At 43.4% G+C, this 27,457-nt stretch overlaps 1 protein-coding gene across 4 annotated transcripts in view; it reads left to right on the forward strand.

Moving 5' to 3' along the window:
- MAP3K20 (mitogen-activated protein kinase kinase kinase 20) overlaps positions 1–27,457 on the forward strand; it is a 179,804-nt gene that overhangs the window by 131,931 nt on the left and 20,416 nt on the right. For 3 of the 4 annotated variants that reach the window (XM_047722186.1, XM_047722184.1, XM_047722185.1), the window contains exons 11-16: positions 2,098–2,233; positions 13,885–13,929; positions 15,812–15,842; positions 15,937–16,076; positions 20,534–20,596; positions 21,587–21,679. In XM_047722186.1, the coding sequence (XP_047578142.1) occupies positions 2,098–2,233; positions 13,885–13,929; positions 15,812–15,842; positions 15,937–16,076; positions 20,534–20,596; positions 21,587–21,679 (508 nt within the window). Of the gene's footprint in view, positions 1–2,097; positions 2,234–5,957; positions 11,294–13,884; positions 13,930–15,811; positions 15,843–15,936; positions 16,077–20,533; positions 20,597–21,586; positions 21,680–27,457 lie in introns of those variants that run through there. The other variant, XM_047722187.1, reaches the window with a different exon arrangement.

The raw sequence follows: 27,457 nt of genomic DNA on the forward strand, positions 1-27,457 counted from the left end.
CTTCTGCCACGGAGTGCACCAGGCTCTGCTGCCTCCTTCTGTCACCCTCTGACCCTCTCCTTTTCTCGGCCAGGGAGTTCATCCTTCCTTCCTTTGTTATAGAAGTTTTACCTAAGGTTTTCCACAGTGATTCTTCCCTCTCAGTCCTCCATTTGGAAAATAAACAGAAACTCATCTATGAATGTACATAAAATACTCTTGTCAGAAATACCCAGAAATATAAAATGTGGATTTTAGGACAGTCACAGTTCTGAAAGATTGCTGATTTAGTGCCTTTCTTCAGGGTATGTAGTGTGACTCTACTTCTTTCGTTCTGTTGTTTTCAAATGGCACCAGGGAAAGGGCTGGAGTGTTAATAGCAGATGCTTTTACACTCACTGCTACCTCTCTGGCTCTGAGGTATTCCTTTCAGACAACCAGGGAAGCAAAGTGCCAGGCCCAGGTCTAGACCCCCCTCAGTAGCTGTTCCCTGTGTTGGATCTTGCCAGTTAATGCCCACAGCTTTTTGGTTTCCATTTAGTTCTCATCCACAAGGGCGTTGGAATAAGATGGCCGTATATTCTAATTTTCCCTGGAGCTAAAAAAGCAGATTTGGGTTACATGTACCCATTAACTTTGGTCTGGGGCGGTACCTTCCATAGTCAGGGTCCCAGCCTGCCTCATGCCCTGGTGCAGTGGGTCTGTCTCCATGGCACCGGCTGACCTCCAGCCATCAGCTGCTTCCAGGCCTTTCAGAAAGCCAAGGGAAGGAACTTCCAGCTCTCAGAGCGTAACTGAGACTTACACACTGTGACAGCCCTGAAGGAAGAAGACAGCTTGTGCTCAGCGATGTCAATAGTTCACTTCCTACAAAGGAGGGGCTCCTAGAACTGGACATGCTCTAAGGGGTGAGCGTGGTCAGCCTATAGAGACTAAGGAGGGAACTTCCAAAAAAAATGGTTAGACTTCGAAAGGCTCTTAGAGTTCATCTGGCCCACACTTGCCTGATTATAAAAGTTACCTCAGTCTTTTATTAAGTAATGGAAATTCCTGGGCCCCACCCAGCCCGACTGAATCCTGAGCTCTAAAGAAGTAGTCCTTGGAATCTGTGTTTTTTGTTGTATGTTTATTAACAAGCTGCCCAGGTAGATATTAGGATCAGGCAAGTGGGGAACCCTGATGTAAGATAGTCATCACCCCCTGGGTCAGATAATCTGGTCATCACCCCCTGGGTCAGTTAATCTGGTCAGATTAACTGGGTCAGTTAATCTGCTGACTGAGGTGCCCAGTCAGAGAACTGGCAAACGTGCATTTACTGGCGAAGTGATGAGGGTCGCCTAACCTGAGTATCATTTTCCCCATCTCTGTGGAGTTAGTGCCTGTTTCTCAGGGTTGTTACAAGAATAAGATGAGACGCTGTGTGATAGTGCTTTCCAAGCTGCAAAGGGCTACTTGAATGTCAGCATTCACTGAGTAGCTAAACCAGGTGCAGGCCTGCAGCTCAGGCTCTACGGTGGGTCTTTGGTGCTTCGGTGAGGAAGTCTCTTGAACTTCTTTTCCTAAACTAGAAACCCCCTGTTTTTGCAGGATGCCATAAATCTCTTCTTCTCTGATAGTTTACAGTTTGGTTTCAAAGCTCGAGTTTTCCCAACCTCACAGAGAAAAAGGATCAGATTTCCAGTCACCAGCGGTCAGGGGAGGGGGGCATATAGAAGGAAGGTGGTCTTGTGACTTCTAGTCACGAGATCCGTAAGTCCAAGGAATGTAACGTACAGCATGATGACTGCAGTCTAATATAGTATACACGTGACATTTGTTTAGAGAGTCAATCTTGAGAGTCTGGTCGGTCACAAGAATATTTTTCTTTTTTTGCTTTCTCTGTATGAGATGATGGATGCTCACGGAATCTATAGCGTCATCATTTCACAGTATGTGTAAGTCAAACTAGTCTGCTCTACACCTGAAACTTCTGCAGTGACAGAGGTGCACTACATCTCAAAACTGGTAAAAAATAAAAGTGCAAATGTTAACGTTTTCTATTAAGCATTCTGATGAGCCACTAAGCGTTCAGTAACTCGTGGTGCAAAGCTGAGACTTAAACCCGTCATCCTCACGCAGGTGCGAAATTGAGGCAACTCTCGAGAGGCTGAAGAAACTCGAACGGGACCTCAGCTGTAAAGAGCAGGAGCTCAAAGAACGGGAAAGACGTCTGAGGATGTGGGAGCAAAAGCTGACAGAGCAGTCCAACACCCCGGTGAGTGCTCCCAACAGGGTGGCTCAGTCCCCCCCACTTAGAAGCTGTAGCCTAGCGGGCAGCATGGCCGCCTCCTCTGGCCCCCTCCCCACTGCCACCTCCTCACTTCCTGGCTTCTGCCTGCACGGGAAAGGGGCTGCGTTTACACTCAAGTAGCACACAGATCTAATTTCAATTAACAAAAGGCCAGAAATGTAAAAGAAAAGCTTAGCCTATTTCTGGCTCTTTCTCTAAGAACTGTTAGAGAACTGTCAGTGTGTTTGTACGTTAGGATTACAAAAATAAAATGCAGTATATTTTCATACCATCTGTTAGATCCCCAAAACGTGTGCCTAAAGGCTGATTAACTCCACGGAGTCCATCAGTAATTAATAAGCATAATGCCGAGGCAGCTAGCTGTCTAAGAGTCTTGATGTCGCAGAACTTAACCAAGTCTTCCTCCTAAAAGAACGCAAATTTAGTGACATATAAGTGACAAGCATTAATATTCCTTGCTCGACTTAGTGTTCTAATCATGGCAGCAAAAGATTGGAAAAAGACTTCCCTTGAGCCAAGCCTCCAGTATTTACTACACTTAGGAAATACCTTGGTTTTCTTCCAAATCTTCTTTTGAGAGGAAAATAATTCTTTTTAAGGAATTCACTAGGTATATATTGAGCTTGTGCCTATATCTTGCTATGATATATTAAATTCTAATAAAATTTTTAGGATTCTTCCCTATTTTGAATGATTTATCATTTCAGGAATTAAGTTTATCATTGGCTTTTTCAGGGTTTTTAATGGGGAGTGTTTGTCCACTTTCAAATCACAAGTAATGGTGAGATTAGAGGTAAACTTGTTGTGTATTTTAAATTCATTTTTGATAGTTGCTGTGGTGGTCACACAAAAAAGATACTTAAATGCCCTTCACTTTAAAAAGCTTTCCTATTTTTAAAAGCCTTAATCTTCATTAAGCAGCCAGTGCCCAGTTGCAAAGTATTTTCCAGTGTCTAAAGAATAAAATAGTTTTGCCTCATTCTCCAATTCTTGTGGAGAAGCAACCTGATATCCACAAAAGGAAAACACAATGAAGTTAAATGTTTATTATCAGATTTAACTTTTTTCCAAAATGACTGGCTGTGCAGGGATTTCCAAACTAAGGACTGAATTGCTACACATAAGACTGCCATGGGACATTAAAAGGTATCACAATTTATAAGTTCAGTGAATTTAACTTGCCTCTCAAGAAGGAAGTGGAGGGAAGTCTCCTGTTCTGGTTGAATTGGTCCCAACTGGCAGACTCAGAAAGCATCGCCCTCAGGGTCTGCGAGGAGCACGGCTTCTCCCCCAAGTTTCTTCCCCAGCTGAGGAGAGGCAGGACTATGGTGGTCTTCTCAAGGCTCAGAGGTGGTTTTTTGTTGTTGTTGTTTTTAAAGTACATTGAAATCTTAAGCTCTAAAGCACTGCATGTCTTGACTCCTTCTAAATGTAGCACTGTAAGAAAAAAACTCTAAACTACCTATTACAGTCTGCCTTAGAATCTTTCTTTGGTTTATTGGCATTAGTTGTGCTAAGAAATCATGGGCTGCCTTGCACACACTATTGCTCTTAGTAAAATAGTTGCGTAATAAATAATGAAACCGTAGGAGTGCTCAGTAGGTTGTATGCTTGCATTTTAACTCCAGAAAACTTTTTGTAAAGGAACTGCTTCGAAGGCTACCATCTAACAATGGACAGCATGAAGCATGATCTCAGAGATTTTCTCCCCCCCCCCTTTTTTTTTAAACCTATGAGGGCTAAGTTTTCTTTCTTATAGTATTTGCTTTTAACGTCTCTTCTGCTTAGAGCTGGTATTTCTGAAGGAAAGAAAGTTTGTGCTTAGGTATTTTCTAAGTAGGTATTTTATCCTTACATCAGTTTCTAGTTGAATTTAAATGAGGTTTCTGAGAGAAAGATAAAATAAGCCTTTTTAAAAGGAAGTAGCTGGAGGCTTAAGCTTTCTGTATATATGTAGTCTCATTTTAATTATAAAAATCTAACATTTATGTAGCTTCATAAAAGATGGAATTATTGGATTTATTTCAAGGAAGGATGCTGTTTTCCTTCCTGAAATTAAAACAGTTGAAATCATCTGGGCAGATGAGTTCTCCCTACATAAATTCGGACAGTGGTTTTCTTAATGATTGTTATAGCTTGATGTAGAAATTTTATTGCTATTCAAAATAAAAACTTATTTGAGAGACATCTGTGTTGAGAACTTAACGTAATGTGAGGAAGGACCCATAAAATAATAAAATAAATCAGCAAGAAAGTGCTCTCTAAGAAAATCTAACAATTGAAAACAAATCTGAAAAGCTGGGAAGTTTGACTGCAAGGAAAGTAATATCCTGTTTCCGGTGTTAAAGGAGCTAAAGCAATTCTTTTCTTCCATATAACTGGTACTTTTTAGCTGAAACATATGAAATTCTTCATGAGCTAACAACTCTGGCAATCTTTTCCTAATAGAGTAAGATAACATTTTTAAAAACTCAACTCCAGGGGGCGCCTCGTTGGCTCAGTTGGAGGAGGATGCAACTCTTGATCTCTGGGTCATGAGTTCAAGCCCCACAGATGGTGTAGAGCGTACTCCAAAAAACAAAAACAAAAACACCCCCCCCCTCAAACTCCAGTTTAAAAATTAGGAAATTGGCCGTAAAATGTGTACTTACCTCCAGGATGTTAGGGTTACACCATATGTTACTTGTACATTTTTTATCATAAAGTTACCATTATTTAGCAACACCAAAAATATAAGCCTCAATTGCTTATTCCTCAAAAGAAGAGGCAGTAACCCTTTTTAGATCTTGCCAGTTCTGCCTCTGAAATATGATCAACACTTACGGGAACAGGTTAGCTGTTCAAAATAATTATATAAGGTAGAAAATAGATGTGAGAGGGGGAATTCCTAGAAAACAAATTCTGCTAAAAGAAGGACACTTAGAGAATAGAGCAAAAGGTAACAGTTTAAATTAATACTAATTTCCTCTCCTCCCAGTTGTCATCTGTATTTACAGACTTGTTTATACTTAAGTATTAGAGACATCTAGAATTTGTTCACAAATGAATTATGTTATAAGTTGAATAACCAGTATTACATCTGGCTGTAATAATAAATGGAAACCAGTGAATTCTAGACTCGTTTTTAGTTTAGATTCAAACAGTAATCTATTTGTAATCTATTAATCTCCTAAAAAAGGAGATTAACGGCCCAGATTTCCGTAGAAGGGTACTGACTACTGAACTGTTTTCATGCTTCCTCTAAGCTTTATTCTTTGGTACAAGGTTTCTTGATTTTTTTTTTTACTTGAGATTTAATCTCTACTTAATTTCTTTTTTAATTTAATAGTTAGCTAAATGTCTCCGTGAAAGTGAAATTGGGAAAAATTAAGTGCAGTCCTCAAAACTACTTTTGTTTTAAGTGAAATGAGAGCTTAAAACTTGGAACTTCCTTCCCATTTGAAATTTGGCCTGTTGTGATGCTTTGCGAACTTTTGGTTGTGATTTACTCTGTCATTTATAAATTATGGCAAATACGCTGAAGCCAAACGTACCATTAAACAAATTCTCCAGTAATTCCCTACATTCATTTGTTTCACTAATCATTTACCTTCTGTGCAGCACCCACTAATTTTGTGGTATCTGTTTGCTTTATTTAAATTGGTCCTAATTTCTCTTTTTACTTCTGTCCTTTCTTCCCTCATGATAGCTTCTCTTGCCTCTTGCTGCAAGAATGTCTGAGGAGTCTTACTTTGAATCTAAGACAGAGGAGTCAAACAGTGCAGAGATGTCATGTCAGATCACAGCAGCAAGTAACGGGGAGGGCCATGGCATGAACCAAAGTCTGCAGGCCATGATGCTGATGGGCTTTGGGGATATCTTCTCAATGAACAAAGCAGGAGCTGTGCTGCATTCTGGGATGCAGATAAACATGCAAGCCAAGCAGAATTCTTCCAAAACCACATCTAAGAGAAGGGGGAAGAAGGTCAACATGGCCCTGGGGTTCAGTGATTTTGACTTGTCAGAAGGTGACGATGATGATGATGACGGTGATGAGGAGGATAATGACATGGATAATAATAGTGAATGAAAGCAGAAAGCAAAATAATAAAATGGAAAATGTGTGGAAAAACGGAAGAAACTTGCTATCTCAGTCTGTACAAAAACCAGTAAGGAAGTAGAAAACTGAGCACTGAATTTTTAGGCCAATCACATTTCTATGACAGTCATTTCTTGAATGATTTTACTTTTTTTTTTTCCCTGCTTACAGAAAAATGGGGGGTTAGTGGGGGGAATTAAGGCAGAAGGGTATATTTAATGAGTCAGCAAACATGGTGCCTGATTATAGAAATCTGTGATTCTATTACAATATAGTAGTTTTAACTAATTACATTGTGGCTTTTTTTTTTAAACAAATACTTTAATGTTTATATTTGATTTGATTTCATTTATTTAATTGCTTAAGAAGACTTACATTTTGAAAAAGCACTCTTACCTCCTAATTCTTCTCTGACACTGATTTTCCTGTAACACACTACATTTTTTTTTTCTTATGGTAATACACTGCACTGTCAGAAATAATTGATAGTGACTACAAAATCTAACAATAAAAAAATTGAGATGAAAGAAGACTATAACAAATACTTCTTCAGAAATACCGAAACGCCACAAATTTTCAATACTTAATGGCACAACTACTCACAGTAAAACCTGAGAGATGTTCTCAGTAATACACTGGAAGAAGAAATACTCTCATTTGAAGCCAACAGCAGATGTTGCAGGCTTTCATACCAGTGCTAGCCCTGGAAGCTTCTGAACAACACTGTTATCTGAGGCTTAGTTTCTAAAAGGAGAAAGAGATGGTCTTAAAGGGCTGCTTGCAAGCTGATATCAAGTGGGGACACAGACCCGCTCTGCACCCCCAGTGGGAAAGGAGCATCCTGGGTTCTAGATATATGTAGAGAGGTTTTAAAGAGGGAACTAAAGATTATGAAAGGAATGGCAAGGATAAGTTATACTTATTGAGACAGAAATATAGGATGAAGGGTCCTTTTTATATCAAATCCAGCCTTCCAGAGTGGTCTTTTTTTTCCCTTTAACCCTGACTCAGCCATGCCACTGTTAAACAGAAGTAAATGTAGGTGTCTCTCCGAAAACCTAGTTCGCCAGAGTAATATTCTCAGAATGTTAGATTTGTCAAAGCTTGTTTAAACTATAAAACACTGATTAAAAAAAAAAAAAACTACAAAACACACACACACACACAGACACAGAAAGGCCAAGGCACAAAAACTTTTTTTCAGCCTGTATTGGAAAGAAATGCCATTCATTTGACTATTACACTAAAATACTTCTGATGGTTCTTTTTATGGGAAATTTAAGAAAGGATATCCTCACAGATATTATCTAATACTATTTCCAAGTATATTCAGTCATAAAAAGCTTCTCAAAATTTGAAACATGACATGCTTCTAATCCCTATTAACAGCTGAAAAATATCACAGAATGATCAGTACGCTGTGCCAGCTTTATTTGGAGAAAAATAACCATTAAAATGTTCTGGGTGTGAAATGTAGCATAGCCTATATACCAGAGTGATAAAGAGAAGAATCTGGAGTCAAGTTAGGATTCAAAACGGCTGTGCAATCTGTTAAAAATTATTTAACCTCTGTGTGTCTGCTCATTTTTGACATGGGAATAATAACAGGACCCACTTCAAAGGACTGTTGTGAGGATTAAGTGAAATAATGTATGTAACACAGTGTGTGTGTTTTATGAACACAGTACCAGGCCCATGGCAAGTGGTCAGTGTTAGCCAGTGAAAAGTTACTAAAAAAAAAAAAAAAAAAAAAAAAAAAAAGTAGTTACAGTAACCTGGAGAACTAAACTATCAATCTTAAGTCATGCTTGTTGAGTCGCAGGAAATGGAAGTTAAAGTGAACGGCTTGCAGGAAAGGTAGAAGAGAACATTCCTAGAATATAAACCATATAAACAAATTTAATCTGTTGCTCTTTGAAGACTATGCAGCTGAGGAATCGGCAGGCCCTGCCACCACCCACAGACTAGGTAAAAACAACGGATAGGCAGACCTTTCCCCTAGAAGATGGGTGCCCTAGGAGCCAACATGAGCTGGTGCTGGCGGCACCCAGGCAGGAACACGTACAGGCATCCTGTCTGTGCTCAGCAGAGCCGTGCTCCCTCCCTCAAGATGAGCCCCTCAAGCAGAACCTTGGGAGCAGGGCAGAGGGCTGGTTTTCAACTCTTGACTTCGGGGCACATCCGAATCACTGTGGTCCAGCAACTTGAAGGAGAGAGCCCAAAAGGAAGCAGTTTAAAAGCCTCTTGCCCATCTTTTGGGGCAAAGAGAAAGTCATCCGTTCCACGGATACTCACTGAGGCCCCCGTCTGTGCCAGGTCCTGCTCCAGGGCGCAGCAAGGGGGCCATGCTTGCGCCACAGGACATCCATGTCCGCAGAGCCTGACATCAACAAAACAAATGCCTTACTAGTATGTAAACGGTTGACAAGTGCATGCTGAAAAGGGGAGCGGGGAAGGAGGATGGCACATGGGGGAGTGCCGCGGAGTGGACAGTGTGAGCAGAGAAGGCTGCACTGATAAGGGGATCTCTGCGAATTTTGGGATCTGTGCACTTTACGTAAGAATGTAAATCCTCTCTCTCAGTTAAGAATCATCGTCAACAAAATTAGAACATATAAATAGAAGGAAACTGACATTTTTCTTCATTTACATATAAGCCTATTATAATTACACATAAAATTTTGGTGCCTTCATGAAAGTAGCTAATTAGGGCAAAAGAGAAAGGTAATAGGACTCTATACTCAGACCAAGGTTTTACCGTTAATGAGGTAATAGTTCCCAATCTCTCAAGTGCTGTCACTTTCCTCACCAGTATCCCCAGGATGACTGTAGCTCAGTACTCTACCAAAAAGAAACCTCAGGGGTTTAGGATACAGCAGAATTGAAAGCTTCAGTGAGAAACTTAAAACTGTTCTCCACTTGGAATTCTACTGTAATTACCACGTGGCATTATTTTACTCTCTTGTTCCAAATCAGTGTCTTTCTGCGGGTTTGAACATCCCTAAAATCTGAATCGTATAACCAAAATTTTAAAGTGGTCTCACTCTATCTGTAAAGATGATTTAGAAGATCTTTAGACTCTATTATTAGTTTTATCACATCTTAAAAGAACTGTTTATTACATAGAATTTCTAAAGACGATGTTAATTGTGCTGCCTCTAATTCACTTCCCAGATCAGTTTTTGAAATGGCAAGTTCTTGCTGCTGGATGTATTTCCAATTACCTGACTTACAAGAACGTACATTTATAAAGAGAATAATTAAAGAAACCCTAAGAAATTGAGAGATTCAAAATGATAATTGAAACTCTGGTAATATCGTCAGAGTCATACAACTGAGAATATAACTAGTCTTTTTTTCTGTATTCAGAAAGCCGATCATACAGAATATGAGAACACCCTACCAGCCACTTTCATCTGGGGCCCCTAATGGTGTTCGCAAGTGCTGGGGCAGAGTTTGGGTCCTCACGGGAACAGTGACAGTTTCAGAGTTCTCCCAACTCACCCCCCCACCCTGCCCCTAAACAAACTTGCTCGACTCAAAAGACAGTTTCAAAATGACAGCTACTGTACAATCTGAATTGTATAGGTTGGTGACATTTATCTTAAATCCCCACTTGTGGAAAAATGGTTTCTTTCCCCTGGTGGAAACTTCATAAAACCCCAAAATGTACCTGGGGGAGGGGCTCACTCTCCTCTATCACACTAATCCAAAATAAATAAAACAGAAACACATCCCTGAGGAAGCTTCGGTCCTGCAGAACAGGTTAATTTAAAAGGGCCTTCTGTTGAAGGAAAATCACATTTTAATATTTTATACTTAACCCAGGGGAAGGGGTTGAAGGCACAGAGTACGCTTGTTTGGGATGCTCTGGAAAGGCTGAGGGCCAGCGTTCAGCCAGTGATTTCTAACAGGCAGCAGATTTGTTAGACCTAAGCAACAGCTGAGCTATTCAAAACGGATCCCCTTTAAAGTCAAGGAATCGGAGGCGAGATGCAGCAGAGAGCCGGCGGCGTGACTTCTCTGGGACATACGGAACTTTAGTCCTCCGCGCGCTCCCTGGAGTAGGGAGCGTTTCGTACAAGCTCATTAGAAAAGCTATTCGGAGTTCAACATTGATACTTTTTTGGGTTTTTGCTAACACTAGACTCGTTGTGGGCCTGTTAACAACCAGCAGTGTCTCACCACACCACGTTTGTAATAGGTCATCATTTTTCTATAATCAGGCACCTTTTGTGGCTTTGGAGTCAGGCTGTTTTCCTGTTCTGGCTTTAAGCCTGGCCAGAGAGAAGAATCTGGTCCGTTCTCTAGATTGTGGCATAGCCTGCAAACAGTAGCATTTCTGCCATGGAAAACGAGTGTACACCAGGGAAGCCAAGGGCTAGTGGGGGTTCCCCTCGGACTCAGCCGAATTGCATTATGTGGCCTGAGGAGGGGCGGGGGGGAGCTTTTGGGCATGTGATTACTGACTTTACAACTAGCATTTTCAGCACCTACCTTAATTATTTTATATAATGTGCAGAATAGTTTATCTTTTAACGTCAGGTACAGTACACTGCACAAACTGCTTTTGCACTCTTTTGAACAAAATTTGTACTAAATAATAGAAAATATTTATATTGAGTGTGCGCTTTGAATAGAGGATGGCATTATCACTTTCTTTTTTAACAAAACCTTTTTTCCTCAACTATTCTATTACAATGTTATTCTGAGCAAACCCTATGCCAAATATCGTGTATAATGTTTGTATGGAAGATTCCGTTTCACTCGTGTGTGGTAAGACGACTCAGCTACTGATTTCGTAGTTGGAATTTGATATTCCGGCACGGAGTCCACAATGTATTCAGAAATCTAAGTTGGTGTCATACATTTCATTTTGATGTGAACTTTTCTCTGCTTTTCTTTGTTTTAAAACTCCATTTTGCAATAAACGTTTTGACAGTAAATCCCTTTGTTATGTGTTGCTGTGTATATCCGATCTTTGTTAGATTGGATTCCCAACATCCTTGGAAGGCATCACTGTCACGCACATGCACACAAATGTGAGCTTTCCTCTCCCGAAATCAGTTGGGTGTAAGTAACGAATCTGTAGAGTGAGGGGACAGTCATGAGGTGTTTTTTTTTTTTTTAATCCCCAAAGAATGAAAATCTTAAAGCTCACCCTACAGCAGACACTCACATGCTAAGAAGGTACAGAGAGCATAAAGGAAATGGTAAACCACAATGTGGCTGGAGATCATTAACTCTTACCCCCAGTCTTGCCAAATTCAAACCATCTTGAAGCAGTGCCTGGCTCCTGCCTTCCCCCTCACTGATCTCTGCCAGCCTGGGGCAGGAGTCCTGTCAGAGGGGTTAGCAAACCGAATCTATGCCTTTCCTCTTGGCGTCATCTTCAGCCACTCTTAGAACTCTTCCCCTCTCCTTTGGACCCTAAAACCAAATATATTAGTTTTAATTAGTAGTGACGTACAACTTTTATTTAAGAAATACTTATTTACCTATTTTGTTTAGCACACCATTCAGGGTCTGTATACAAACAAAACACTACACACACACACCCCCACTCCCCAGAGAGGCTAACCTTGGTGCAGGGAAATAGTTCTGTAACTCAGTCTGTTGGTCCTCGAACTCTTTGGAAAGTTCCTTATTTCACATCAGTTTCCGTGATGGGCAAAGGGAATGACATGTTTCTGCAGCTGTATTCAGCTGCCCTGTGAAGATGTAAGACCTGTTATATATTTTCTGTGATCAAATTCAGTTTTAGATTTTCTTCAAGTCATTTTCCTTTCTGCATCCTTGAAGCAGGTGAGTGCCTGTGACGATTCCAACATATATCAAGTATTTCAGAGGAGGAGAGGGGCAATCCTGAGGGAACGAGGGCACCTGGGTACCTACAGAATAGCAGTGATTTCTACGCTTGCCACTTAGCCGTAATATTCAAACCCTACACATTCAAATATATTGTAACTTGCGGGTTTGGTTTTTTTTTTTTCTCTTTTTATAATCTACTTAGCTCCCTAGAGATTTTAACCACTGCCAGAGAGAATTTTAAGCATTTTAAGCAAAGCTGTTAAGCATTTTCCTTTATCCTCCACCACGTCCAGTGCTCCGGTAAGGCAAAGGTGCCCTCCTTCCTTCCTCTCCCCCACACCACTGTCGGTGTTTCGACTTCTTGCTTCTCCTCACCCAGAGTAACTTCTCTATTCCTTGCCCTGTAGTACTCAGCTAAACCCACCCTGCCTTCCGTTCCCCCCATCTTAGTCTGTGGAACCCTCGCTTTTCCCTGGTAAATCCACAGGCATTGAATTCTGTACCAGAGAATTGAGCATTTTAGTTACTGTACCTCACAGTCGTATTCATTCAGCAACATGGTTTAACAAAAATTTACCCAGGATCGTATGGCAGGCACTGCCAGGCACTGAGTGAACCAGCATGAAGGCAGCCTTGAACTCCTCCATCTATAATCCATATTTGTTTCACCCCCATTAAATTAAAAGCTGCTGGAAGGGAGGGGCATACGTTTCCTAGCTGGGATTAGAGCATGTGAGTTCAAAATATTTGCAGATTAGAAGGATTAACTCACCCACCCTCTGATTTTTAGAGTAATAGTAAAAGCAACCAAATTCAACTTTTTTTCCAACTCATTCACAAAAAAATATCTTAACAAAGGTTGCAAGACACTGCCATGTTATGAGCAATCCAACCATTCTGGTGAGGTAAGTTAGTTAAGGCTAATGGCTGTGGCAGATTTTTTCATTCAAGACACAGGACACACCATTTTTCAGATCATGTAGGCATGTCTCATTTAGGCTATGGCCATGGGCATCTAGTCAAGCAGGAAGCTCTCTGGCTTTGAAAATGATTCAGGCTAAAGTTCTTTTGCAGAGTTGCCTTTCGTGTCTACACCTAATAGGGAGGTTAGTTGAGTTTTCATTACAGCAAACTCTGCAACCTGGGTTTCTTGGGACAGAGTCCCATCTCACTTGTCCTTCTCCATCCATGGGTCCTAATATTTGATTAATGCAAGTGAGTCATTTGCTTAACCACTTAGAAATTCTCCTGTAAGAAGAAGCATGCAAGTCATCTGATCACCAAGGGGTTGGTTGCTTTGGAATTTTCCTTAATAATCATATGATCCCCCTGTTGACTGGGAATTCCAAAGGAGGCTCTGGTATCTGGCAAACGTCAGAAACTCCTTAACTGCCAAGGCCTGTTGCGGGAGGTGTGTGTGCCAAGTACCAAGAGAGGACAATCTCAAGATCTACGGTCCCACTGCCACAGCTCACCAAATGCAAGGAGTTGTTACAGAGAAGAAGCTGGTGCCCGTGGTTGGCTTCTGTGGGCACGATGCTTGGAGCACTGCGAAATTCCGGAAAAGTCAGGAAAGTCAGGAAAGGGGCTTCCCATTGAACATAACCTGCAGGAGGAACCAAGCCAGAGCAGCGGCCGAAAGCTAAGATGGGAAGACAAGGGATAAACCAAAAAGACAATGATAATATTGCTTTTGTTTTTCACTGCATTCATATTTCCCATGCAGCTGCTGCCCTCCTTTGAGATTGGCTCATGGACTGAAGACGACGTGGTAAGCTGGCTTCTGTTAACGCCTAGTTTGGCCCCGGGCAGGTGGTTCAGACATTCGTCCACAAGTCACAAATGCAGCCAGAGGGGTCTGGGCCTTAGGAAAGTCACACTAGGAGAAGTTGACAAATTCCTTGTTTTTCTATTTTTAATGCAGTAATGATTTAAAATAAGGCCTCAAGAGCAAAGCAAGTATCTCTTCAAATCTTACAAGAGGATTCCACCTCCCTATTTGCTCTGAAAGGTATTCCAGAATACAATCATGAATACCAATGACAACATTACAGGAGTGATCCAGGATACCAAGTGAACATATGTGAAAAAAAAAAAAAAAAATTGATCTTAAGTTTTCCTAAAATACCAGGGATGGACTTGAACCACAGCGGAGAAAGATCTGGTAAAGGCAGTGCTAGCTGGGATTCTGCCGAACTGGTTTTCCTTCCTACCTCAGGCCTGTTTGGAAGTGACAGGTCCATCTTTACTCTGGCCTTCCCAAGGAGGAAAGGCCATGAGCGCCCAGACATTCTCTGCAGCTGGAGCCAAAGGACGAGGACAGATTATTTCAGTCCAAAGGAAGTTCTAGACTTTACACTTGGGTAGAAACCCTGAGGAGCAATCCTTCTTAGGCTGTTACATCTCGCTGTTTCTTTAGTGAAAGGTCCAGAGAATTCTTGATCGGAGACTCCAGGGCCTTATGTCTGTCCAGGTCCCCTGTATATGCTTCAGGTATCCGCATGTGAAAAGCAGCGGTAACGCCAGCCTTAGCAAGTCCCCTGCCCAGGGAACAACCCAGAGGCCACAGTGTGCAAGCTCACTACCAGAAACACTTGGGAAGGTCTATTTACCTAACTCAACCTGGTTCCTGGACTGGGGCATTCTCCTTCCTGCCTATGGCATTCTGGTGAAGTAAAACTGCTTTTGATATAAGCTAACTTCTTTGGCTTATAGTATAGGGTGAGAAAACCTGGTGCCACTTGCCTCTACTTCTTCCCATTCCTCAGGACTCCTTGACTGTAAAGTTCCCACCAGCCCTGCTTAACAAGGAAAAACAACTTAGGATCTCCTTTATTCATGGGCCTGGATAGAATCTCTTTAACTCCAGCTGCAAAGCTGGCCCATCTCATTTGAGAAGAAAGTTTTTTATATATATTATATATTTTTTTAAGATCTTATTTGACAGAGAGAGACACAGCGAGAGAGGGGAGTGAAAGCAGTAAGCTCTAACAGTTATTTTTAGTCTTTGCTCTGAGTTTGAGTGGTTTTCAAGCCATGTAAATAAAATCCCAGGGTCAAGGGCTCCCCAGAGAACTGCTGGGACTGGGTCTGGCCTCCCTTCCCTCTATGTGAGAGGCTACCAATAAACACGTGCCAAGGGAAATTCAAGGACTGAGGGTCACTGGGTCCAACTTCTTTCTACACAGGAAGCTCCCAGCTGTAACTTGTCTTGGGCCTCACAGCTACTTCCTGACCAGGCCTAGAACAAAGGGTACATTCTGCCCACTGCTGTGCGGTCCCTGTTCCTCATACAGTTCCCGGGTACACCCGTACCCCTTGGCAACCCCAGGGACCACCAGCAGGGGAAGAGAAAAATCATTATAAGTAAGAGCTTTTTTGAAGAAAAATTTTTTTTTAATCTCCCAAATAAGGAGGAAAACCAACATTCCCTTAAGTGTCCCAAGGCTTCCACGGGGAGGGCTTTCTCCTCCTTGAAAGCTTAAAGTTTTAAAACCATAAAACAAATGTTTTTGGTTCTCCCTTTGTGGGTGAGTCAGAAAATTATGGTGCAAAATTAGTTATTTTAATTGACTGAAAGTGTGTTTTACTGTGACGTCTGGCCACTGAGCACGTGTGAATCTTGAAAACCATGTATGTCCTCTCTTTCACAGTATTTTTGGGTTCAGCAGCTCGTCAGAAAAGGCAAGTGGAATAACTTACCCTTCTTAATTCATGCAGTTAACTTTGCTCTGGACAGGATTTTGTCTAATGCTGTTCTGCCTTCTGATCCCTTCAGGGGACTCTTCAGCGGAGATGAGCATATATGCAAGCCTGTTCAAGGAAAACAACATCACAGGAAAGCGACTGCTGCTCCTGGAGGAAGAAGACTTGAAAGACATGGGCATTGTCTCCAAGGGGCACATCATTCACCTGAAGGTACCTCAGAGAGGGAGGACGGTTGGTCAATGATCCTTACTGAGCCCCCACCCCATAGCAGACCCTGTGTCCGGGGCTGAGGATACGCCCATGAACGCATGGGCTCTTGCAGTACTGAAATACTTACACACCAGCTGATAACTAGCTGCCGTCCCCGAGGGACCCCCTACCCCCTCCTCATATTCCAACAGCAAAAGGCTTAGCACTGGGCACGGCAGAAGTCCCCTAGATACACCCGCATGTCACTCCAGGGCCTCCAGAAATCTGTCTAGTAGAAAAGATAGGTAGGTGTTAATCATGCAAGAAAGATCAAATGACAGCTGTAGGAAATGCCACAAAGGAGGCGTGAGGTTGACTGAGGGAAGTCTGCTGCAGAGAAGTTAAGGAGGAGAGCTGAAGGACAAGCAGGCGTGAACCTGGTGAAGGGGATGCGGGGGGAAGAGGTGTTCCGAGGGTAAGGTACCGCTGGTGGAAAGGCAGAGTGGGAGAATGCTGTGTGCCAGGACTGGACACATGGCGGTGGGTTGCCTGCAGAACTGCCCTCCACCCAGCAGGCAAAGAGGCGACTTCATTTAAGCCCAGGGGGCTGGGTACCCACTGGGAGTCCCTAAAGACACTGGACCCATCCACAGACTGGGCAAATGCGAAGCCACCATAGCACCTCACGTCGTGGGGACACGCCTTCGGTTCGCCGCGTCCGTAATTCTGACCTGCACCTGACACCACCACGTGGGGAATTTGTCCTTCGATTTCTCAGGAAATCCTAACATGTCCCCTCACACCTTGAACAGTCTTGAACAGTTGCAAAGCTAAACCTGTTCTTGTTGCTATTGCCTTTATTATTATATTTTGTAGTTTAGCAACCAGATCTGTTTTGTCTTGCTCTTTAGTTACTCAAACCAGATAATTGCTGGCATCTGTGTGGACATTGTTATTAGTCAGAGGTCTGTTTCAAGAGAGATCTCAGGATAAAATCAGTTTTTTCCCTGAACTTCCTCAACCCCAGTGTGGGCGGATGGAGGAGTGGGCACAGGTTGGAAAGAAGAGAAATCAAAGAAGGAAATGTTAAAAAAGAAAAAAAAAAAAGCAGCTTCTTAGCCAAACCCACATCTCACCAAGTCTCTACCTACATAAGTACTTTTCCCTTTACTTCAGTTAGAGCCACCGATGTGGCCTTTTCAAAGAAATCCCCTCTGAGGTCCAAAGAGAACCCATCTACCTCTGTTCGGTGGGCCCTGGACCCATGCAAGGAATATCTTTACAGCCCCTCAGCGCTGGCTGGGTGATGCCTTAGCCTTAACCTCACTATCTTCCCCCTTAGGATACGGGTAGGAAACCTCATGCCTAAACATACATCGCAATGGCTGGCGAGTAATTTAACCTTGACCTCTGGGTGGTGGGCATGTCCATCTTGAAAAGCTGAGCTGGCTTACGTGGGCTGCGGTAGGAAAAAATTATTTTCTCTGGTGCAGAGAAATTTCAGGGTTCCAGCAGAGCAATGTGGTAAATCTTGTCCTATTTGGCAGAAGACAGATAAGATGCTCCCACATCCCCTTCCCCTCTGCTGTCTTTGATAAAGGACCCAACATTTCCTTAAGGAGCTGTTAGGAGGAAAGCGGGTAGGGAAGCTGTACATCACAAAACCATAGTGATTTAAATATCCCGAGCAGCCTAGGACAAAGTGCCCCCTCCATGCTGGCTGGTATCATTAGGGCAAGCGATGTCCAAACTTATTATTGTTCAGCAAAATCTGGGAACATGTACTCACTGCAAGTCTGGGCCTGTGCATATACAGAGAAGAATCCCGCCCTCGAGGACTGTATGTCCCAGAGAAGAGGGAAAACATGTACATACAACTTCTCAGAAGAGCCTTGGAAGTTGGGAGCAAAGTTGCTATTCTCTCCCTCTGCTTGCGGGGGGTGGTGGGGGACAGCGAGAGTGGGCTGGACCTGGAGTGGGGTGGACCTTTGAGCTGGATCTTGGAGAAGGGCAGAATTTGAAATGTAGACAGGAGCAGGAAAGGCAAGAACAAGAATCCAGACAGAATAAGGAGTTAAGAGAGAAAAAAACAGAAGAGAGTGTAAGGGAACAGAAAAAACGGGTCCGATGCAAAGAGTAAGAGGTGACTGTCTGATGGAAGCCTCACTTGGTTGGAGAGGCCTCAGGCCCCAGAAGCAGAGGGGAGGCAAGGCCAGACTCTAGACAGCTCAGGGGTTCCGGCCAGGGGTCTGGCGTTTGACCCGCTCTGGGGAGTACTGGAAGTTTTGAGATCTGACATGTTTTAAAACTTTGCTTCTGGAAGTTGTGGAGTAGATTAGAAAGGAGAGGCTGGATTTTGAAAGACCAGTTCAGAGGTTATGACACAAAATAATAAGGCCTCGCTGGTGTCTTGAAAATGGGAACAGAGAAGGGAAGGATTCCACTGGGAAGAGATCAGTTTGCATGTTCGAGGAAAGCGTAGTGAACACACACCGTGACATGGAATGACCCTTAAAACCGCCCTGTGGGGTGAAGGAAACCGGACACCAAAGGTCACATGTTGTAGGATTCCATTTATGTGAAATATCCAGAAAATAGGTAAATTCCTCGAGACGGAAAACCGACTAGTGGTTGCCAGGGACTGGGTGGAGGAGGGAATGGGGAGTGACTACGAATGGGCACAGGGTCCCCAGACATTTTGGAACTAGACAGAAGGGAGGACTGCACAGCACGGGGAAGCTACAAAACGCTGCTGATGGAGCGCACTTCAAAATGGTTAATTTAATGGTAGTGAATTTCACCTTGATAAATAAAAAGGAAAGCTTACAGCTGCACGTACACGCCCGACCACATAGTCTTCGGCTGGGATGCGGTCTCTGTCTGATGGTCCATGTGCCTTCAGGAAGGAGGGCTGTGGCAAGGAGAGGCCACAGGAACCTGGGCAGGAGGACAAAAGGGATGCCCACCCAGGAAGTAGGAGGAGAGAATGGTGTCACAGACGCCAAAGAGCGAAAGCTTTATATAAGCAGAGTCTAATGCTGCAGAGAAGCCAAGAAACACATGCATAGAGAAAAAGCCCTCCTTGGAAGCAGTCAGTTGGGAGGGGGTCAGGGCAGTGTGCCTGGCTCGTGAAGTAGAGTGTCTGCCTTGAGCTCCGAAAGAAGGAGCAGGCCAGTTATCCGTGGGGGAACCCAAGACCGCCGCGGAACTCAAGGATGAGAAGGCGTATGGGCATGAAGACTCTCCAGAGAGGGGAGTCGCAGAAGTCCGCCTAAACGCCCAAAGCACGATGTGTTACTGGCCATGTGTGGGGGGCTCGGCCAACATGTGATGCTCCACTAAACTCAGCGGGGTCATGGGTATGTCTAACAAATAAGCTTATATGACAGAGAAAGTTTAAAGGGAAAGGATGTTGAAAGCTTGCTCTGGGCGCTCCGGTATCCACTCATGGAAATATGAGGATTAAATAATGCTTTGAGCTGGGCCTCTGGGGCTAGGACACCAGGTGACTATCTCCAGACTAAAGGAGCCCTCCTGATACCTGTCAGACGTGCTACACACACACACACACACACATACATACATACATACATACATATATATTCACTCACTCACTCTGTGCCGGCCACTCTTTGCTCTTTCACTAAGGAAAGCACAGTCATGTCTGCGTACTTTCTCAGAAAGACTCTCAGCCCTTAAACTGTGGGTCATGAAAGCGAACGGTCCTTCTGCCACGCAGTTGTCCCTCTCAGCCCGGCTCAGCATCCTTCTCCTTGTGCCTGGAAGCCTTCATGTGGAGGGGCTGTGTGGAAGGAACATCCCTAAGTATTCATTACATTGTCAAGTGTCAACAGCTTTCATTTCGCTTTGAAACATGCATCTAATTTTTCTCACATTGGCACTTTTTTTTTACTCTCTACGTGATACGTTCAGTTCACAGAAGAGCTGGATTATACTTGATGAGTATAAAAAAATCATGATTTAAATTGTCCTCCTTTCCTTGAAGAGTTCTTTGTGCTTCATTGGGGGAAGGAGTGCTGGACACACACACCCATAGAACAGCCCTTACAATGCAGTAAATCCTTCCACGAGATTTCAGCCTTGAGGAGTCTCTGGTGATATATTCATGTTCTTTGTCGTTTTTCCTGTAGTTACTGAGGGCGACAAGTGCATTCCATACACCAGAACATGAACTTGTCACGAGTAGACTCTCTACCAGGATTTGAAGAATGCTCTGAGATTTCACATCTTTAAAATATCTTCCTGTTCCATTAAATAATTACAAACCTCCTATAATACTTTGAACCATCACTTTTAGTCTCCATCGATGATGGACAATAACATCCCCAAGATATTTAATGGGCTACATAAATAAAGATTGCCTTTATAGGTACACAATAATTTTAATCCTCTTGTGGCACTGTTGGATCATTAATAAAGTCATGTGTTTTTTTGTTTTCTGTTTTTATTTTTTACAGTCAGCCATTGAGAAATTAACCCACGATTACCTAAACTTGTTTCACTTCCCACCACTAATTAAGGTAAGATTTTTTTTTTCTATTGAGAATGTGCTATTTTATTGATATATGCACCTGCCACATCCACACCTAGATTTGCCAATGTCGGGAACTGTTGTTTGAAGGGAAATTTAATCATTATCTGTCCAACAAAAGGCCCTTTGACTGAAGAGTAGCATGTGCATAAATTGAACAGGCTTGATTCCTGTAAGTTGAAATATTAACAATATATTCGTGATAAGAACAACACATGACTCCTTAGTGGTGAGGGGAGGTAGGTATTAACACTGTAGGTTAGTGCAGTGGTCTCCCACCTGTCTCTGGAGACCTTTGTCCCACACGTAAGTCACTAAAGGAATTCACATACTGGGGCTCTAGATTATCGCTAGCCCTGGGGGGGGGGAGGTTACGGTAGGGGGTGGTTATTGTCTGAATGATATGTTAGCATCTTTGACAAATTATTTTGAATATAGTCTAAAGGTGGATGGCCCATTTTGTTATACAATTAGTAGATATTTGCAGTTAATACACAGAACTCTGCTCACTCACTCACTGTGGTTTTCCATCTCTGAACTCCTGGAGGTTCATTCTGTTCCTCCGCTTGGCCCTTCATTGTCATCTGCTCCAGTAGGCACACAGCCCCTCTCTGGGAATAGCTTCCAGACATCTTGAGTGTTAAGAAACTCTCCATCTCCTAGCGTGCCTTCAGGTGTTAAGTGCATTTCTAGGGTAAAACTGCACAATGCAAGAGGCATTGTAAAACCTTGTGAGACGGTGACATTCGATTTGTGGTGTGCGAGATGAATCATGTGGAAATGCTCTCAAAGGCTTATGGTGTCCTTTCTCTTGCTTTCAGTAATTGGAATTTGGAGCTTAATCCAAAATAACCAAATGGGAATCAGAAGGTTAGAATGGAAACACTAGTGCTGAGAAACCATTTCTTTTATATGAGAAGGAAAAATAAAAACACAACGTCCCGTCTGGAATAAATGGTGCTGGGTTTTTCTGTTTTAGGACTCAGTAGATGAACCTAAAGAAAATGAGGAAAAAATTGTGAACCTTGAACTTGTTTTTGGTTTTCACTTGAAACCAGGAACCGGCCCACAGGTAAATCACATTTTAAATCCTTTGGATGAATTTCAGTCTAATCTACTCTTTTTCCCTCTTGGAACTCTATGATTTCATACACCTCTCACCTGCCCCCAACCAGCCAACACCTCAATTCTGAGTAAATTCACAGACTTCATAAAATGGAATTTGGTTGAAAAGCTGCCAGCCACCTATTCCAGTCTTGGAATCTTACCCTTGTTCAGCGAAGAGTCTTGTGTGAGGCCACCGAAACCACCAAGGAAACTCACAGCAAAGTGTGGGGTAGGGGTGGGGGCATATCTGAGTGATTGTTCATGCTGGCTTCGAGCAGCCCATCTTCCTGCTTCTGTTTTAGAATGCTGAGAGTGAGACGACACCCAGAGTCAAACTATAGGCAATATGGAAACCCAAGTTATCAGCTGGAAATAGGACAGCAGAGCATTTGACCAGCACTCATTCAGTCAGGCTCTCTCCCTTTATGTTAATTTTAGAATGTGGCACAGTTATTTGACCCAGGTGGCAGGTGAACTGGCATCACCATAGGTCTAAGGTACTTTGGATTATCGTGCAGAGGCAGTCATGACGGTAACTGCTACTCATTGACCACTTACTGTGTTCCAGGCATATGGTACTGTGGTGTAGATGCTGTGGTGCAGATGCTGCTTCCCCCCATGTTACCAGTGAGGGACCTGAGGCTCTGTAGGGTCAATGACTTACCCCAGGATTCCCGGGCTAGCAAGCAGTGGAATTAGGGTTTGAAAACAGGCCTCTGGGACCCCAGAACCAAGCTCTTACCTCCTGCACCATCTGTGCCTTTCCCTTGAGGCAGACAGGAGACCTTGTGCGTACAGCTCCTTACTAACCCCAGCCCTCGTGGGGCTCGCGCAGGCGGCTCACGGCCCGCCACTGATCACAACTCGCTTATCCCAGGCCATTCCTGAAACCAGCGTTTGGGAGTGACTGGAAATGGTTGGGAGGGCATGAGTGTCACCCAGGGCTTCCAAAGATATACTTTCTAGACATCGGACAGAGCGTCCCGCCTGCACTGCAGGTCTACTCATGCTTCTGCTGAATGGAAATCTTCTTCTCCCTTGTTTGGCCACAGAAGCCGGCTAAGTGAAAGTTGCTCTGACTCCAGGTTTCTTGTACGTGGACACTTTCCTTTCTTTCCGCGAGTGGGTCACTGTCTGTTCGTTGCTGTCATTAGCAGCAGCTACAGAAAGCGGGCGGGGAGAGGCAGATCTTCTCTCCCACAACAACCAGGAGCCCTTCTCGCCCAGAGATTCTGGAAGCTGTGGGCATCCCAAGTCCATCTGATGGTACACAAATTACATACTTTAACCTGCCTTCTTTGATATCCTCAACTCCAAGGTACTCAGGACTTTGTTTAGACCATCTTATGGCTTGTAGGTAGTAAAAGAAGAGGGAAGAATTTTCTTGAGAGAGACTTGTCAAAAGCAGTCTCAACCAAGAAAATCATTTTCGGTTAACAAAGAAATGGCTTGTTAATGTGGAAAACAAAAAATCCATCTTTTTGTAAAAACTTGGATGGTATAAATGATCCTGGAGACCAACACGGGTCTGTTTTTGGCCTCAAGAGTGCAGACTTCTTGAGCCAGAGGTTTTCACAAGGCCTAACGTCACTGCAGTTTTTGTCAGGCGGCTGATACTTGATCATGCCTACAGACTAATAAGTTCAACTGTGCATTCAGCAGACATTTACTGAGGACCTGCTCTATGCAAGAGGGCCAGAGTACAAAATCAAAAAGCATAGTCTTCGGCTTGCCAGGAACCCATCACTGATCGGAAGAAATAGACGAGATCAGTGAATGGTTATAGTACTGAACGACACTTTTTTTTTCTTTTAACATCAAGCACATCATTCAGTGGAAGCAACTGGATGTGCCTTGAAAGCCGATACAAAAAGGGGTCAGAGAGGATCCTAAGGTCTTTGGGGTAGAAGTGGGGCTTCAGCTAGAATGTTAAAACCATCAGGAATTAATTTGGTAGGGAGAAGACATGGAAGGCAATAGGAATCGCATAACGTAAAAGCTCAGCAGCCTGAAGCCACAAACACACAGGGAGCTGTTCTTCGGGCTGGTGCCTATGGGACCTCACAACGCACCTCGAGCAGCACTGCCCCTGGGACGGCATGAAGCGGGTAGACTAGCGCGGCAAGAGTTAAGGCCAGAAAAGTGGCCGGCAACCAGTGAGAACTATCCTAGGTGCTAAACCAAGGTGTTTGAAGAGTTTTAAACAGAGTAGATGGGATCAGATTTCTGTTTTCAAAAGCTCTCTCGGAAGCACAGGGGAGGAGGAACTGGAAAGGACCAGGCTACTGTGAGAAAGACTAGGAGCGGGAGATGCAGACAACCAGGTGAAAGGGGATGAGGAGAGGAGGCGATGGCCGTGCCATGTAAGGGCCGAGTCTAAGGACTCTGAGATGGAACTGATCAGCTTGGGTCACCTGCTGGAAATGGGGTGGGGGAGAGGGATGAGTTAGGACAGTGCCGAGGCTTCCGGTGTGGGGAGCTGGACAGAGAAGGTTATGATGTAATCAGTCAAGAGTGATATGTACGATGTGGATGTAGTGCTATGGTGCTAAAGTATTAAGAAGTGACTGGAATGGGTGAGGTCAACCAGGGAAAGCTTTTTTGGAAGGGGTGAGTTTTCAAACAAGGCTTGAAGAGGTTCACGGTCATTTGCAAATAATTTCCTGACTATAGTATTTAAAGCTTATGCTTTAGAGAGAGTACTTCATTCTAAAGTGGTCAGGTTATTTCATAAATGTCATCTCATGTATCCTCCTGGCATTTCTGTGAGACGCATAAGGAACAGTATTGTCATCGGTGATCAGGAAACAGGGAGCGAGAGGAAATGTGCTGGCCGCCTCAGGTGAGGGGAGGACAGAGCTCAGACTAGGAATGACATCTTCATTGTTACTTTCTTCTTAAACATGTGCTAGCTCTCATGCATGATGCAAGAGAGTTAAGCCATCTGTCAATTTTCATAAAATACTCCTAGAATAAGTTACTGTCCGGTTCTAAGCTACCCAGTTATGCCATCTGGTCTATACCCCAGCATTATGAAACATTTTCCCCAAAATGTGCTTTGAATTGAAATTCCAGTTCCCCACATGAAAACCTTGTTACCTTGACTTTTAAAGGTAGAACCCAAGAAAAAAAAGACATCCTCAAAATCCCAGCCAACTGAGTTCTCATAAACCCATCCTCCCCGAAAAGGTGAAGCCTTTCCATGACTAGGATAAGTTACAAGAGGACACTAGCACTAAGCGAGTTCTGTCCAAACCTGGGTTTGCACAGCAGAGGATCTGCTTGACCATTTCACCTTTTCTTTTACGAACAAAGCGAAAGATGCGTTCTAACTACAGCCACCGGGAATCATATAGGACAGTGACTTTATCATGAAAATAGTACCTACATTTTCCCATTGCCTCTAAGAAGGCCCACCAGCTCAACAACCACTTAAAATTGGTATGTTGTTTCTGGAACTGGCCTACTAGGAGGAGAGAAAGAAAATATGACCTTGGACACAAAGAGACAAATACATGTAGAGGAGAAAGCCTTTTGTTTTAAGACCTATCAGCCTTTTGTTCTAAGGATTCAGATACAATTCTTTTTTTTTAAGCCTCATTTTACAACCAGATGGATTCTGGCACACAAGTGAGGTTGATTTGCTCAACTGAGGAAAGCCATTCACATTTGAGTGGCTGTATGCCGGCGAGAGTGGCCCAGTGCCACTGCATGATGCCTTGCTGTGGTCCGTCTTTCCTGCCACACCCTCTGAAGGGCAGGACCTCGGCAGGCTAAAGCCCCATACAGACTTTGAGAATCCTCACACAAATGAAATAGGCTTTTTCTTTGCTTTGTGAGGCAAAGTGGGAGGGAAAATAAGATCTTGGACCAAATTTAAACTGACAATAAGTTAGAATGGGTTTTCCTCCTGTATTTGACCTATTTCTAAAAAAGCAAATTAGTAATTTTAATAATGCTATATGTTGTGGCAACGCTGAAGTTATGACAGTGGAATTGGCGGAAACGGGGTCTTTCTCAGCTCAAAATTTTCCTGTGCTCAGGCTGGAAATGTTTGATGATGACTATTTCACACCTCTGCCAGACAGTGTGGTAAGTGCTTTATGAACATTTTTCTCATGTAATTGTTATAAGCCACTGTCCCAGGGAATGTCATCCCTAGATCATGTCCAGAAGGAACTGAGGACAGGAAAGGTAAAATTCCCTACCCAGAGACCCTCCCAGTGAGGGGCCGAGCCGGTCGGAGGACTCAACCACTTTGTCATACTCCCCTTTCTGGAAAGTATCATCGTCCCCTCAAATAGGCATATGGGTAAAAAGATTGGTAAGAAGATAATTTGGGGGGATCACCTAATACTAAATTACCACTTTTTATTTTGTGTGGGAAATGCCTTGCATTTTCGTAATCTAAGGCCTTCGACTTGGCACAAAAGGAAGAAGGCTTCCAGAATCTCAGACAGCTCCCTTAGCCGCCCCCTCCAGGGTGGCAACCACCCTTTTTTTACTGATATATTCAGCTCCATGGAGTTTATTATATCTCATATAAACTCGCCAGTCAAGGATATTGATTCTTAAATTGCCAAGGAATAAACTATCAAATCACCCAGCAGTTTTCTCACCAAGAAACTTTCTGAGACTGTGTCATAAAAATTCAAAAGCCGGATTTCGAAGGAACTATCCAGAGAGTTGCGCATTCCTTGCGCATGCCCGATAGTCACCGACTTTGCCCCTTGAGTCCTAATTCCCTCATCTCCCCAGCGAGGCACGGAAACAAACCTGTGGGTCTGAGTTGACAGCCACCACAATCAGGGGAGGAGCCTGGGAAGCCACACCCAGGCTCCCAAGGACCCCGAAAGAAAGACAGGCTTCTGGACCCCGGGACTTCCTACCAGAGGACCGTGACTTTGGATTTTCTTTGGAGCGGAATTCTGAAGGAGCAAGTGAATGCAGAAGAGAAAATAAGAGGAACATTCTGAAGGTGTGGAAGCGAAATAGAGGTCCCCATCAGAGCAGAAGCCTTTTTCCGTTACCCCTGCCTCTCTGGCTCCTTCTGCACACAGCAGAGGCAGCACGTGGGCCCCCTCTCCCACACCTCACCAGAAGCTGATCAGTCAATAGTTCTTCTCTGGTGCTTTCACCTGGAGGTTAGAAGCCCTGCTTTTTACAAATACTTGCCACCTACTATTGTGCTTTTAGGCCTTTATTAGTGGATCATGTATAAAATGTTGCATTTAATAAACTTAATTGAATCTCCAGGCCCTTTCTCAGAGTACTGTAAATATCAAAAAACTGTCAAATAGAGTTTTTTTCCTCTATTGTGTAATTTTTATAAATGGATAGATAAACATGAATAAAATAACAGGGCACAAAGAAAAGGATTTTGTAAGGAAGTAAAAAGCCAACACTCTTTGTAAATTTCAGAACCGCTACATGCAGTGCTTTACTTTGATATATCTTGCATTTATTACAAATGCAGTGTAAGGAAGTTTATTTCCCATGATCAACTATTTTTCCAGGGAAAAAAACATATGTAGACATACGCGTTGGTGTGCCTCAGTGTATCAGCCTGCAGTGTCAGAGTTCTATAAGAAACAGAACTTGTAGTTGACTGCGAAGGAGCAAGTGCAGCTCGGAATAGGGCTGTGTGACTTGCTGCATGTTTCTAATCGCTGTGGGGCAACACTTCCCGAAACGGGTCAGGCCGCTGCCTAGACCCAGAATGGAACTGCTCAGTCTGTACTTG

This window comes from Lutra lutra, chromosome 3, assembly GCF_902655055.1.
Source record: "Lutra lutra chromosome 3, mLutLut1.2, whole genome shotgun sequence".
NCBI classification, from domain to species: Eukaryota; Metazoa; Chordata; class Mammalia; order Carnivora; family Mustelidae; genus Lutra; species Lutra lutra.